The 14,962-nt window shown below is 41.4% G+C and overlaps 1 protein-coding gene across 2 annotated transcripts in view; it reads right to left on the bottom strand.

Moving 5' to 3' along the window:
* Positions 1–14,962, bottom strand: part of RSBN1 (round spermatid basic protein 1) — a 59,848-nt gene that overhangs the window by 43,627 nt on the left and 1,259 nt on the right. The window contains exon 2 of one of the 2 annotated variants that reach the window (XM_074977903.1): positions 4,417–5,078. In XM_074977903.1, coding sequence (XP_074834004.1) covers positions 4,417–5,078 — 662 coding nt within the window. Of the gene's footprint in view, positions 1–4,416; positions 5,088–14,962 lie in introns of both variants that reach the window. The other variant, XM_074977902.1, reaches the window with a different exon arrangement.

A 14,962-nucleotide genomic window follows, 5' to 3' on the forward strand; every position in this document is an offset into this window, starting at 1 on the left:
TAATCTGTGGCACCGGTGCCAGTCTGATACCTGATGTGAAGCACCCACGGGGACCGCTCAAAAAAAGTGCAAACTTCCAACCTAGGCAATTCAATTCATTCATGACTGCTCATTTGGCAATTACAGTGCCTATAGAACAGAAATGGACAATATTTGTGATGGGGGAGCCACTCCAAGATTTTGTAAATTAGTCAAGGGCCACACTTTTCTGTGGAGAGGGTACAGTCTCTGGGATGGAGGTTGGGTGCAGAAAGGGGCTCATTGTAGGGAGCTGTAGTGCAGGTGGGGGTGTGATGTCTGTGACAGAGTTTGGGTGAAAGAGGAGGTTGTGACCTAGGGCAACAATAAAAGATTCTGACCTGGAGGATGTAGGGGGGGTTGTGACTGAGGCAAAGGATTGGGGTGAGGGGTTTGGTAGGGGATATAGGTTCATGAACTTGGATGCAGAGGTTTGGGTTGTAACCTGGAACAGGAGGGGAAGTAGTGGGTTACAGGGAGAGAGAGGTGGAGGTGGTAGGAGCAGGCTCTGGAAAGCAGGTGCTTACCCAGGCAGCAGCTCAGCAGGATTCTGAAGCAGGCTCCTTGCCTTCCATACCCACTCATGCAGCTCCAAAGTAGCTGGCTGTGTGGGCCACGTGCTTTGCATGCTGCAAGCTCCAAGCATTTAGGTAAGGGGAAGTTACAGCGCAGTATAATAAAACTCAGCATTTTATAACTGTAGTCTGAACTATGGAATCAGATAAGCCCCAAAATTTGGTTGGTAAATTAGAAAAATCAGTTACATCACTTTGGAAAATTTACAGTTCTTGAAGAGTGCTAGAGAGCAGACTAAAGTTGTGTCTACAAAAAACACACTAATTGAAGTTCTGTGAACAGCCCTGTGACTATTCCGTGATGTGGAGGAATACCTTTAGCATGGAGGTGCTTTAAATTGTGGCCCACAGGCTGTGTCTGGCCTATACACTCACATAAGCTTCCTGCCTTCTGTGCCTATGTACACAGCTCAAAGCATTCAGTTGTACAGGTTATGTGCTCTGTGAGCTCTGGGGTGGAAGGTGCTTCACGTATCGACTCCCATGTAGATGTCAGCTCCCCATTAACCAAAAATTGGATGCACGGTGTTTTGGGGAGAATGTTAGGATCACCCTGGAAGCAGTAACCAGTCCTGTGGAACCCAGGATGAAGCTACTGTACTGTGTAGTGACTCAACTGCACAACAGACGCAGCCAGGTCTACAGAGCAAGTAGTGACAAATACTAGTTTGGGTTGAACTGTAGAATGTCATAGCTTATCCAGCTATTTAATGTAGTGGTTATGTTCAATTTAAGCTATTGTTTAGCTGGAAATTTGGATCATCTGGTGTTATTAAAAAGGCACCAAAAAGTAAGTAAGGAATCAAGCTGCCATAAGAAACGATAGGAAGAAAATTAAGGCAAGTGTCTCCTTTACATCCAATTTCTGTAAGTTAATAGTTTTGACAGCATAGGTTACAATTGTCCATATTACTATAGGTATTGAAATTCTTCTTAGTGAATAGCCATTTTTATTTGCCACTTCCAGACCAAACAGAGCTGCAAACACCCTAAATGGCTTATTCCCTCTAAGCATCCATGTGTATACTACCAGCATAGCCACAATACTGGGAGCGGGGCACCACCAGAAGCGTGGTTTAGCCATTGAGAGCCTACTTTGTTTCAGGGAGGTTTGTAGTTGGCCCAGTTCAACCACGACCCAGTACCACTTCCTGCGTTACTGTAGCTTCTCTTATTTATATCTTTTCTACCTCATGAACTAGTACAAATATGTACAGTGGACTCCTGACTTCCACAATTTTGATTTGCACATTTCTTCGAATAACCAGTGAGTGGTGGGGAGCCAGAAACCGGGCAGCAGCCAGACCCTTGTGCTCCTGGCTCCCAGCAGCTGTGCCTGTGGCTTACTGATCCCCCTCCACTTGGGGAGCCAGGAAACTGACTGACACCCCTGCACCCAGCTCTGGGCTCCTTTCTGCTTAAAGGAGCAGGGAGCCAGGAATGCAGGGACCACCCCCCCATCTTGATTTATGCATGGTTGTGCAGGAATACAACCTATGTTTGAGTTGTGGGGGGGGGTCTTCTGTAGGAGACAGACAAATCAAGGTAAGGATTTGTGCCAGGACAATGGGATATGCATGAGACACCTGTTTCTGGGGGCAGGGGCGGGGGGGGGGGGGGGGGAAGAGGAATGACGACACCACACCTAGCAGGGACCATTATACACCAGAATGGCCAGGAGATGCAGGAGGGAAGCAAGCAAGCACAGCCCCCTTCAGGCCAGTCAATATGCCCTCACCACAACCCCACCAGCTCCAGGGAGCAAAACAAACTTCCCCCTGCCCCTCACTTTGAGGCTTTCCCTACATCTCTAAGCCCCTACATCCCCCACACCTCCCTATCCTGAAGGGAGAGAGCTGTGCCCGATAAGTCTTCTAGCAATGTTAATTTATAAAAGGGTCATACTCGAACTTGCTTTGTGAAAGGGGTCATCACCACAAGAGATTGACAACCATTCAACTGAAGTGGTAAGGCCTCAGAACATCAACTGGAGAAATAGGTTAGGTCATGAGTAGTAAATAAATGTGACACCTCAGTGAACGGGTAACTTTGTAGCTAAACATCTGCTGAGAACTTTATGTCCCACCAAGCTCAAATAGAGTCAAAAATGATCCAACATAGTAACAGCCTTTTTTTTTTTTTTTTTTTTTTTTAAAAAAAAAAAAAAAAAAAGTATTGAAGAGGTAGTGGTAATCTAGGGCAAAAATACTACTTTTGTTAGAGTAACTGTATCCTAATTTTGATACTGGCTCATTCAACTTGAGGCTCAAAAGGAAGGCAGGCAATCTTTTTCACCTTTATGTGCTTTACTAACTCAATTTAAACAAAATTAAATGCAACCAATTTCCCCAAGACTCCTAAATCAAAGTTAAACCAAGTTTATCTTGTATTCCTCATTTGTCCAACACTCCTACATAAAAAAAACCAACAAGGAATCCTAGATGCTAAGATTGGGGTAACATACATCTCCTCAGCTGTGTCCACACTAGCCAAAAACTTCAAAATGGCCATGCAAATGGCCATTTTGGAGTTCACTGATGAAGCGCTGAAATACATATTCAGTGCCTCATTAGCATGCAGGTGGCCGCGGCACTTAGAAATTGACACAGCTCGTCCAGATGGGGCTCCTTTTCGAAAGGACCCTGGCTACTTTGAAGTCCCCTTATTCCAGAAGGCAGGCAACTGATTCCGGAATAAGGGGATTTCAAAGTAGATGGGGTGCTTTTGAAAAGGAGTCCCGCCTGGACAAGCCGTGTCAATTTCAAAGTGCCGCGGCCGCCCGCATGCTTATGACGCACTGAATATGTATTTCACTACTTCATTCGTAAACTTTGAAATGGCCATTCGCATGGCCATTTCAAAGTTTTTGGCTATTGTAGATGTAGCCCTCATGTGGAATACCTGACAAAAAAAAGTGATTGGAGTAGGTTAGGATTCCAAGTAAAGGACTGCAGTGGAGGCAAGTAGAACGCAACCAAGGATTAATAAGCCAGCTATTAGTTGTGTTTGAATCTCATCTGAGCACCTTCTAGCATGGCCAACAATCGCTTTACAATATTAAGTTGTTTCCAGTTGGTTTTAACTGAAATTTTTCTACAACGTGACTAGAGCATACAGAAGTCAGCTGTCAACACATGCCTGGAAGAGTAAATTCCCATGACAGTATTACAGCATTATATTGGAATTTAAAACCGAAGCAGATTTTCTGGGGAGAACTGAAGTTACTGTATAAACAGTCCCATGAATTCCTATGGAATTTATCAGAGCTTGAAAATATCCACACAACACAGGTGATTAGGGCTTTTACTTGCCAGCCAAAAATTTTTCTAAACACCCTCTCTGGAGTTGAAGTTCCCATCATGTATGGAAGGAGATATCACTCATGTTCTTTTGTTTCATAAGCAAATCCTCACAGCTAACAAGACTGACCTTACCGCTCTTTGTTGCCCAGGAAAGTCATCTGAAGTCTCATTTTTAGTTGCTGCTGCTTGTGAAAACTCGCACTAGAAAAGGCAAGCACTGGCCTTATTCATAGGGAGAAGGATTAGCTTATTACTGAGATCTCTGTACTACAAAGTAAGCTCTGGAAGAGGAAGTTTCTAAAACCTGAATCCCAACCAGATATGAATGCAAGAGAGAGAGTTCCCTCAACTACGGGATAGGGACAATCACCTGCTATGACATCTCCCCACTAGGGATGGGGCGAATAGGCTTCAAGACAAAGGTCCATGTATTACAATCAATCATTCTTCATCTTTGGCCATCTGAATAAATCCAGACACTAAATTAAATAAGACTTTCATACATTTAAGAATTTCTTTACCTGAGTATGAAAATTTGAAATTGTTGTTGTTTCTATGTCCTTCTTGCCCAGAATTTCCATTTTCACTGGTGTATTCGGAAAGTTAAAAGCAAAATAATCCAGGAAGTCGGGTAAATAGGCAGCTGCACCATGTACTATGGCTAAAGCATAGTAGGCTGCATTTTTCTCATTTTCACTAAATGACAAAGCAAGAAATTCTTCAGCAAATCTCTCCATCTCCACTGGAGACAAAAATGAGAGTTCATCCATGTAGGCATGAAGGACCAAAGCACCACCATTAGACTGATGTTCTTCATGGATAAAGTTACTAAATTTAGTGCCAGTTTTCAAGAAGTTGCTGCGGACAGAGTGTTCCTGGTGAGTCATAAATGGTGTCTGTACTCCCTGGGGCACCCGATATTCCTGCATTCCCAAATTTAATCGGCACAGCTGCTCATCCTTCAGATACCTGAAGGATTCCTTGTTCACTTCTGAGTTATCACTCTGTCCTTGAGTCAGAATCTCTTTGTTGATGCGAGTAAGTCCAGCACAAATTGTTTGTACTTCTTTGTTGTACATTTTAAGGCGTTTTCCCCTCATATCCTCCCGGTGTCTCTTTTTCTTCTTCTTCTTCATCTTCTTCATAATAAGACTGTCAGCTCGCTGGGTTTTGCCATTTTCATCTGGAGTTTCTGGCAACAACAAAAATAAGAATTCTGTAATTACAGATGTATCCCAAACGCAGCAAAGGGGGTAGGGAGAGAAACCCAAAAAAAGTCAAAGAAACACACACAAAAAAAAAAAAAAAAACTACTACCTAAATCCATCTTTATCTGAAAATTAGCAAGTTTCACATTGGTTGGATTACAGTGGCATGTTTGCTTTTGAAATGTTATATTTGTTACAAAAGTCTCATATGATTTATATAAAACACTAAGGGCTTGTCTACACTTGCCCCCAACTTTGAAGGGGGCATATTAATCAGGGAGATGGGAGATTACTAATGAAGTGCTGCAATGAATATGCAGCACTTCATTAGGCTAGTTCTCCCCCACAGCAACTTCAAAGCATCAAACTTCCAAGTGTCAGCCTCAGTCTAGACTCTAACAAAACCCTCTGCACCCCCTCCTCCTGATCACAACTCCCTCCCACTTCCCTCCCCCATGCAAGAATCCTCACCTGCACACACCCCCCTCTTGGGCCCTGCACCACAATCTCCCTCCTTGTGTGTCACACACTTCACTAACGTGTCTCAAGAGAAACAGTAAGCCAGAGTGTTCGTTTCCCAAACCTGCAGTCTTGGGGAATGCCATTGCAAGTGGGGCACCCTTGGAGTCAGCACTGGCCTCAGGTAGATAAGACAACTGAACCACAGAAACCCATTTCTATGAATGGGTTAAAGAGCATGCTGGATCTTACCCAGCTTAAAGGCAGTTGGTCCAGCCGGTCATACTTAAACCGTCTGTAACATGTTCAGCACAGGAGCTTTCCCAGGCCTCTGGCACGCTTGTCTTTCAACACCAAAAGCAAGCACCTTCCCCCTAAAGCAGTGGTTCTCAAAGTATGACAATCTTGCAGGTGCACCATAGGCTTGGGGCTCTCCATCCCCCTCACAGCAGGGAGCCTGTTCTGGCACTCCAGCCCCACCAGTTCCCCTCCCCCATGTAACTGGAGCACTAGCACTGCCTTCCCACTGTGGACTGGTGGCCTGCCAGCCCAAAAAAGGATCCCCACTCCTGCCATAAAGACAATGTTAAAAACCTTTGCTTGGTACATAATTTTATTTAGAACAAATTTGGTAAGCTAATGCAATATATACAATATACCCCCTTATGGCACAGCTGCCTAGTTATGTATTTATGCTCTAGTAGCCTAACAGTATATTATTCAGTCATTTAGAGATAAGTAAATACATTTTGTCATCATGGGTGGTTGGCTGGTGGTCTGCAGAAAGATTTGCATTGAGCAGGGTGGGCCATGGGACAGAAAGTTTGAGAACCACTGCTCTAAAAGCAATGATAGGGCAAATATAGTGCCCATCTACAAAAAGGGGAATAAGAACAACCCAGGAAATTACAGGCCAGTAAGCTTAACTTCTGTGCCAGGAAAGATAATGGAGCAGGTAGTTAAGGAAGTCATCTGCAAGCACTTGGAAGGTAGTAAAGTGATAGGGAACAGCCAGCATGGTTTTGTAAAAAACAAATCATGTCAAACCAACCTGATAGCTTTTTTTGACACGATAACGAGACTCGTAGATAAGGGAGAAGCAGTGGATGCGGTATACCTAGACTTTAGTAAAGCATTTGATACTGTCTCGCATAATATTCTTATCGACAAACTAAGCAAGTCCAACTTAAATCGCGCTGCAGTAAGGTGGGTGCATAACTGGCTGGCTAATCACACCCAGAGAGTAGTTGTTAATGGTGCTCAATCCAGCTGGAAAAGCATAACAAGTGGGGTTCCGCAGGGGTCTGTTTTGGGACCAGTTCTGTTCAATATCTTCATTAATGATTTGGATATTGGCATAGAAAGTACGCTTATTAAGTTTGCAGATGATACCAAGCTGGGAGGGGTTGCAACTACCTTGGAGGATAGGGTCATAATTCAGAATGATCTAGATAAATTAGAGAAATGGTCTGAAGTAAACAGAATGAAGTTTAATAAAGATAAATGTAAGGTGCTGCACTTAGGAAGGAATAATCTGTTTCACACATACAGAATGGGAAAAGACTGTCTTGGAAGGAGTACAGCAGAAAGGGACCTGGGGTTTTAGTAGATCACAAGTTAAATATGAGTCAACAGTGTGATGCTGTTGCAAAAAAAAGCAAACGTGATTCTGGGATGCATTAGCAGGTGTGTTGTGAACAAGACACGAGAAATCATTCTACCGCTCTACTCTGCGCTGGTTAGACCTCAGCTGGAATATTGTGTCCAGTTCTGGGCACCCCAATTCAAGAAAGATGTGGAGAAATTAGAGAAGGGCCAGAGAAGAGCAACTAGAATGATAAAAGGTCTGGAGAACATGACTTACGAAGAAAGGCTGAAAGAATTGGGCTTGTTTAGCTTGGAAAAGAGAAGATTGAGGGGGGACATGATAGCGGTTTTCAGATCTCTTAAAGGGTGTCATAAGGAGGAGGGAGAAAACTTGTTCTTCTTGGCCTCTGAGGAGAGAGCAAGAGGCAATGGACTTAAACTGCAGCAAGGGAAGTTTAGGTTGGACATTAGGAAAAAGTTCCTAACTGTCAGGGTGGTCAAGTACTGGAATAAGTTGCCAAGGGAGGTTGTGGAATCTCCCTCGCTGGAGATATTTAAGAACAGATTAGATAGATGTCTATCAGGGATGGTGTAGATAGTGGTTGGTCCTGCCGTTGGGGCAGGGGACTGGACTCGATGGCCTCTCAAGGCCCCTTGCGGTCCTAGTGTTCTAGGATTCTATGATTCTATTCTACGATAATTTAGAAATTCAATGAGCCAACATAAGTTGCAAGAAAATGTCAAGCTACAGATGTAAGAGCAGTCCAGTAGCACTTTAAAGACTCGCCAACTAATTTATTAGGTGGTGAGCTTCCGTGGGATTGACCCACAGTCTATCCCACGAAAGCTCACCACCTAATAAATTCGTTGGTTAGTCTTCAAAGTGCCACTGGACTGCTTTTTTGTTTTGCTACTATGTAGACTAACACAGCTATCTATTACAGCATCTTTAGCTTGATAAGTCTCAATGAAGCTCTAAGTCTACTCAGTCACTCCTGAAGTCCCATTTTAGAATGTAAACAAATACTATTGAATATATATAGTTCTGCTATTGCCTGGATGCAAAATGCTTTAAGATATATACTTTGGCTTACTGTTCTATTTTACATTTAAGAATTTCCAGTGACTACTATAACTATTTTCAGTCTTTATCAACATCAGATGCAAGAAGTTAATTTCTTTCAACTGTTGCTCTTAAACTTTGCTCAGTATGATAGAGTTTCCTCATCTTATTGACAGTGGGCACGTAAATATCCATCAGAAAAGTTAACCTGTTAATAATACTGCTTAACTATTGGCCAGCACACTGTGGCCCACACTGAGCCAACTGCAGTGGCTGGGACTATTCCACACTAGGACAGTTGGTTGTACACCGGGGTTTAACCGCAATGCTTACCAGCTAAGTTTTTATATGCCTAATTGACAGAACATTTGGAATTAGACAAGGACAATCTCCTACCTTTGTGGTAGTACTTGCTATAGGTCACATACAATGTCTGGTTTGACATGGTGAATTTAGTGAAGATCACCCATTCATCTGGTAGCAGGAAGAGAAACTCAAAAGTAAATCCAGGGACAGTTAAGTAGTGGATTATTGTTTTGGTACTGCACTCCTGCTCAGTTACCAATAGCTAAAATGGTCAGTCGTCAGCTCAGCCTAAAGTGGGTGAACTTTTAAAACAGCTAAAAGGACAAAAAAGGAAAATTTCACCAGACCAGCCACAAAATAAGTTCATGATTAAAGGTAAGTTGTTTTATCAGGACCCTAAAACAAGTGTAAAATACTCACTCCTAAAGCAAGGAAGAAGTTCACCCTGGACAAGTCTTGGTAAAAAAGACTAATTTCAGCAGCATTTCAACCATCGTACAAGAAAAAGTTTCTAGCTTATTAGTCCAAACTGGAACATATGTAGTATTCTTGTGCAGAATCTGAAGAGCGGGTCCCATCCCTCGTAATGTCTCTGCAGCCCCTCAGAGCTTTGCCAAGTCACAGTTTGAAATTCAAGGAGCAGCACAGCATTACCAGTAGCTTTTTTTAAATCTTTTAAAATTGGTTAACCTGCTTATTAAGACTTGATTTAAACAAAGTAAGTAGATCAGCTGAAGATAATTTACAACATACCTTCTTATACCAAAACTAGATACCTGCTTGTGCTTTACAACAACCCATGCTAAAGTCTCCATGGTTTCTCCATCTGCTTACTGTTAGCATATCACTTAAACTAACTGAAGAGAAATTTGTATGTTATCCCCTTCCTCGTACCAAAGAGCCAGCACACATTTAAAACAGCTTAGCTGTATGTGCTTTTCAACTAAACATTCCCAAAATCATAATTTTAATTTAAAAACCCTAGCTGAATATTCATAATGATTCTGCCTTCATCAAAATGTTATGGGAAAGAGTGTTGTCTGTTTTCACAAACATTCACACATCATGCTGTTTAAATTTGGATATGTAATGCACACTTCTAGACCCACTTGCTTTTGCAGCCAAAGGAATTCAGTATCTAAACTGAGTGGAAGTCTCCTAATTTTTGTTATAAATAAGTCAGTATAGTTGAAAATCACAATGCAAGTCACAACCAATGTAAATCAAGTTGCCAACATAGCTAAGACTGTGCTTAAGCACGCAATTAATTTTGGGTTAAGTCCCACCGAATTCATTTTCTGAGGTGGAATGGATTGGAGTTTCCTTAGAAAAGCTGAGTTATGCTGATGGAAACTAGGGAATGAACTTATGGCTATGATGTTCCAAAATACATTAGGTAATATTAAAAAAAAAAAAGAAGAGACCCTTGGGCTACTGTCAACTTGTGATTTTTCTTACTGAAGCTTTCAATACCATGTACGTGGGTGATAGAGTCTAAACCTATTTAAGTCATAAGGATTAGTTAATCTAAAAAACTTCTAGCAACAGCCAACACAGAAAAACAGCTTAGGTTTTAACTTGTCAAATTACACAAACTAAAAACGCATATAGTCTGGACAAATGATGCATTGCAAAGAGAATTTTTTAAGCTACTAACCAGTTGATCCACTCAACCATGGCCTCAATTTTTTTCTTAACAAGCAGTTTTCCTTAGGCTGTTTAATTCTTGCCACTAAACCCTGCATCTTCATGCGCTACTTATGTTTTTGACTAAGTTGTCTTTTACCCAGGGAACCCACTTCTTCCAAGCTTTTTGTGACTGGATCTCTTATGTCCAGAAGCCAGGGCAGTTTCTGCAGCTAGTGTAGGAGAATAAAGGAAACTGTATGTGAGCAATGTCTTCCTTCCCATCCTAGCCCACTTCACTGTTCCCTCCTTTCCTACATATTGTCACTCCACCCTTGAGAGAGCATCCTAACTCCTGCCATGCTTACCTAAGGTCCAGCACCATCTAAGTATACAAGGACAATCCTATCCAGTTTGAGTCTTTACTTGCACGTTACTTTTCAGTCCAATAAGCAAGAGCTACTACAGTATTCATTTTTATGAGATACTAAGTTTATGTATAACATACTTGCAATGAGGTTTTAACTGTCAGACGACAAATTTAGGATCTTATTGCTCAAAAAATCCAAATTAAAAAAATAGATCTTTTCAAATTACAGATCTCGCCCCCACAACCCTGACTACTAGAATACTGCTAACGTGCTGATAGCTTGAAGCAGGGGTAGAATTAAAATACAGAAATTATATTGGCTTTCACAGTTGAGACAAACCTGTTTTTAATCCACCACAGAAACTGGTGAATGTTTGATTACTGAAAATAAAGTAAAAAAAAATTTCTTGCAAACTCTAATAATTACAGTTAGGTTATGTTCCAAGAACATTACTGTAAAAGCTGTAATTCACAAGTACCCCCAAGAAAAGGAAGTTTGATATGCAGTTTCTCAGCTTTCAAAAAGTGTTTGTTTTGAAGAACAGGAATAAGTCAGGATTCTTAAACCACTAATGCTTACTACACAATGTATCACTCTCAATGTTATTTGCCTGGGGAGGAAGTGGGGGGGAACCCACCAAGAACCCCTAACTTTTTTTTGCAAGCTTCTTAAGAAACAGTGAGAGCTTACTCCATGGAAATATTTTTTCCTCTAACAAATATGCACACAATCCTAAATGACAGTTCTATTAGTCATTGCTTCTTACTTTGAGAAGTCTAGAATTTGCATAGTCCAGCAAACAGTTTGTCATTGAAAGTTCAAAGATGTTCAGAAAGCAACTTCAGAATAACCATGTAGGTTTTCCCTACAAGCTTCTCAGGGTACATTTACACTGCAGCTGGGTAATTCATTTCCCAGAGCATGCAGACTCCCACAAGCTGTCAGGAGTGCGAATGTTGAGGTACTCGTCCAAGCTGTCAACAGTACTACAAGTCCAATCTTGCCAGTTATTAACCACTGACGTCCGCTATTTTAGCACATTAATTGGACTCCACTAGTGCATGTCTGTCTACCCACATTAGGAATCACCCTCAAAAGCACCTGCTTGTGTTTTTACACATTAAACAATGTCTTCACCTGACAGTTTTATCAGTCATACTTACTGCCCAATACTTCAACATTCAACTCCCCCATGTGTCTTAGACTCAATAAAATATACTGCATCACTCACCTTCTCTTTTGAAACCAATATGGCTGGAACCACACTGCAAACAGTTTGCAAAGTCTAGTATTTAACAAGCTAACAAAAGTAAGTAATGCCAGTAGACAAGTGCTCACAAGCAACTCTACCATAAATTAGTGCAAATATTAAAGGGAAGAAAGCCTCTGTATCAGTACACTTACATTTTGAAGTTCCAGTGGATGTACTTAAGAATCATTTTAAAGGGCAACATCACAATACCCTAACATTCACAGATTTTTTTGTATGGTAAGTGTATCAGTCACAGGAATCTGAAGTCACTATTTAGTCTCAATGATAATTGAGAAAAATTTGTATGAGCTCCAATATCCAGAAACAGAAGGAATCAGAACTGGAAAGGACCTCAAGAGATCATCTAGTCCAATGCCCTGCACTCATGCCTCTCCTCTACTTGTACTATATTGATGACATCATCATCTGGACCAATGGGAAAGAAGCTCTAGAAGAGTTCCACTGTGATGTCAACAGCTTCCACCCCACCATCAACCTCAGCCTGGACCAGTCCACACAAGAGATCCACTTCCTGGACACTACTGTCCAAATAAGCAATGGTCACAAATACCACCCTATACTGTAAGCCCATGGACTCCTTTGCTTACATGCCTCTAGCTTCCATCCAGGGCACACTACACAATCCACTGTATACAGCCAGGCACTAAGGTACAACCGCATTTGCTCCAGTTCCTCAAACATCTACAAGACCTTTACCAAGCCTTCCCGCAACTAGAATACCCACCTAATGAAGTGAAAAAACAGACTGACAGAGCCAGACATATACCCAGAAGCCACCTGCTACAAGACAAGCCTAATAAGGAAAACAAGACTACCACTGGCCATCACATGCAGTCCCCAGCTAAAGCCTCTCCAGCACATCAGTGATCTACAACCTATTCTGAGCAATCTTTCACTCGCACAGACCTTGGGAGCCAGGCTAGTCCTCACCTATAGATAGCCTGCCAACCCTAAACAAATTCTCACTAGCAACTATAAACCACACCACACCACAGTAACTCTAAGCCTGGAACCAATCCCTGCAAGAAACCTTGGTGCCAACTCTACTCACTTATCTATACCAGCAATATCATCACAGGACCTACCCACACCATCAGGGGCTCTTTCACCTGTACATCTACTAACATATATGCCATCATGAGCCAGCAATGCCCCACTGCAATTTACATTGGCCAAACTGGACAGTCTCTATATAAGACTAAATGCACATAAGTCAGACACCAGGAACAGTAACATACAAAAACCTATAGAACACTTCAGTTTCCCTGGTCACCTCAGTAACGGATTAAAGAATAGCAGTCCTAAAACAAAAATCTTCAGAAATAAACTCAAGAGAAACTGAATAGCTGCAATTCATTTGCAAATTTGACACCATCAACCAAGGACCGAACAGAGACTAGGAGTGGTTGGTCAATTACAAAAGCAGTTTCTCCTTTCTTGATGTTCACAACTCCACATTAACTGCTGTTAATAGGCCACATCCTCTGACTGAGCAAACCTTGTCAATTTCTGGCCCTCCCCTTGACTGAGACTCCCTCTTTAAACCCTCCTCTGGAACCCACTACTCATTATTCCCTCCTGAACTGGGCATTGCACATTTGTCCCAATTAATTTTCATCCTATTTACCTAAAGCTATTTCTCCAGTCGTCCAGATTTTGAACGATGATACCACCCTTGAAGGCACATCAAACGCCCTCTCATCTTGGTATCATCCAAAAGCTTTATAAGTTCTCTCTTAGCCCTTAACGAAATCACTGATTAAGATATTGAACAGACCCAGACCGAGAAATACTTGCAGGACCTTTGACTACCCTCTTCAATCTTTATGGTGAATCTCTAATAATCACACTTCACAAATTGTTTTCCAATCAGTGATGTATCTACTGTATAGTAGCTCCATTGTCTGCATTCCCTTAGTTTGTTTACAGGCTCATATGAGACACTATCAAAAGCATTACTAAAGTTAAATAGAAACAGAGAGATAGCCATGCTAGTCTATACACCATCAAAACAAAAACAAAAAAAAAAAGCAGTCCACTAGCACTTTAAAAGACTAACAAAATAATTTATTAGGTGATGAGGCCCGTTAGCCTCATTCTGTTAATGACCCAAAAGTCTGTGTTTTACTGAAGAGGAATTTTCACGGTTAGGAAAGAGGCTGCTGAACTCTTTTATATTCAAATTCGACACATTAACCCGTGCTACAAACTGGGATGGGAATTTTCTAGCTCATTATAGGGGCTCTTTTGCCTAGTTGGCTTTAACTCACTCTTGACTCTTTTCCCCCCACCCTTCTGCCCCTCTGCTCTCTGGTTGCTCACCTTGATAATATTTTTCTGATTTCTCAACCTTGATTACTATTTTTGGTTCTCTGTGCCTTAAATATCGAGTCTGTTCTGGTATGGCTATGCTCTGAAGAAGTGGGTCTGTCCCACAAAAGCCCATCACCTAATAAATTATTTTGTTTGTCTTTAAAGTACTACTGGACTGCTTTTTTGTTTTGATTACTAAAGTTAAAATTTACCTCACGCACCTTCCCTCTAGACAGGTTTGTTCCCCATGAAAGAAATCTTGCTCTTGACAAATCTATGCTGTTACTTATCACATTATCATCATCTATGTGTCTGCAAACAGATTCATTTATTATTTTGCTCCCTTATCTTTCTGGATACAGAAATTAAGGTGACAGGTCTGTAACTCCCCAGTTTCTTCTATTTTCCCTTTTTACAAAGTAGCATTATATTTGCCCTTGTCTAGTCTTCAAAAAAAATTTCTCCCTTCTTCCACTAAGAAAATGGTACATTTATTCAGTTAAGTTTGGATTAAGCACTGTACCAGTATATTTTTTACTACTATGAAAATAAGAGTGAGCAGTCAAATTGTAATTAGAGCCCCATTTTTTTCTAAACAGAGAAAAGCCTCCCCTTTCACTTACATCACACTATTTAGAGTAAGCCAAGACCAAACCAGAAACTAACTTTAGTATAAGAACACTAACAGAATTGTACCCCCCATGCTGAAAGATAGTGATACTAAAACTTTATAGATGCATGTCGGCAGAATCCATTTGTTGAGTAAAACTGTTTTCAGTTTCAAAAAACTGAAGTGGTGATGTGACAAGTGGTCTAAAGGTATCATACCAGTACTAAATACAAAAGCAGCTTCCCCTCTCT

This window comes from Carettochelys insculpta, chromosome 26 (assembly GCF_033958435.1).
Source record: "Carettochelys insculpta isolate YL-2023 chromosome 26, ASM3395843v1, whole genome shotgun sequence".
Lineage (NCBI taxonomy): Eukaryota > Metazoa > Chordata > Testudines > Carettochelyidae > Carettochelys > Carettochelys insculpta.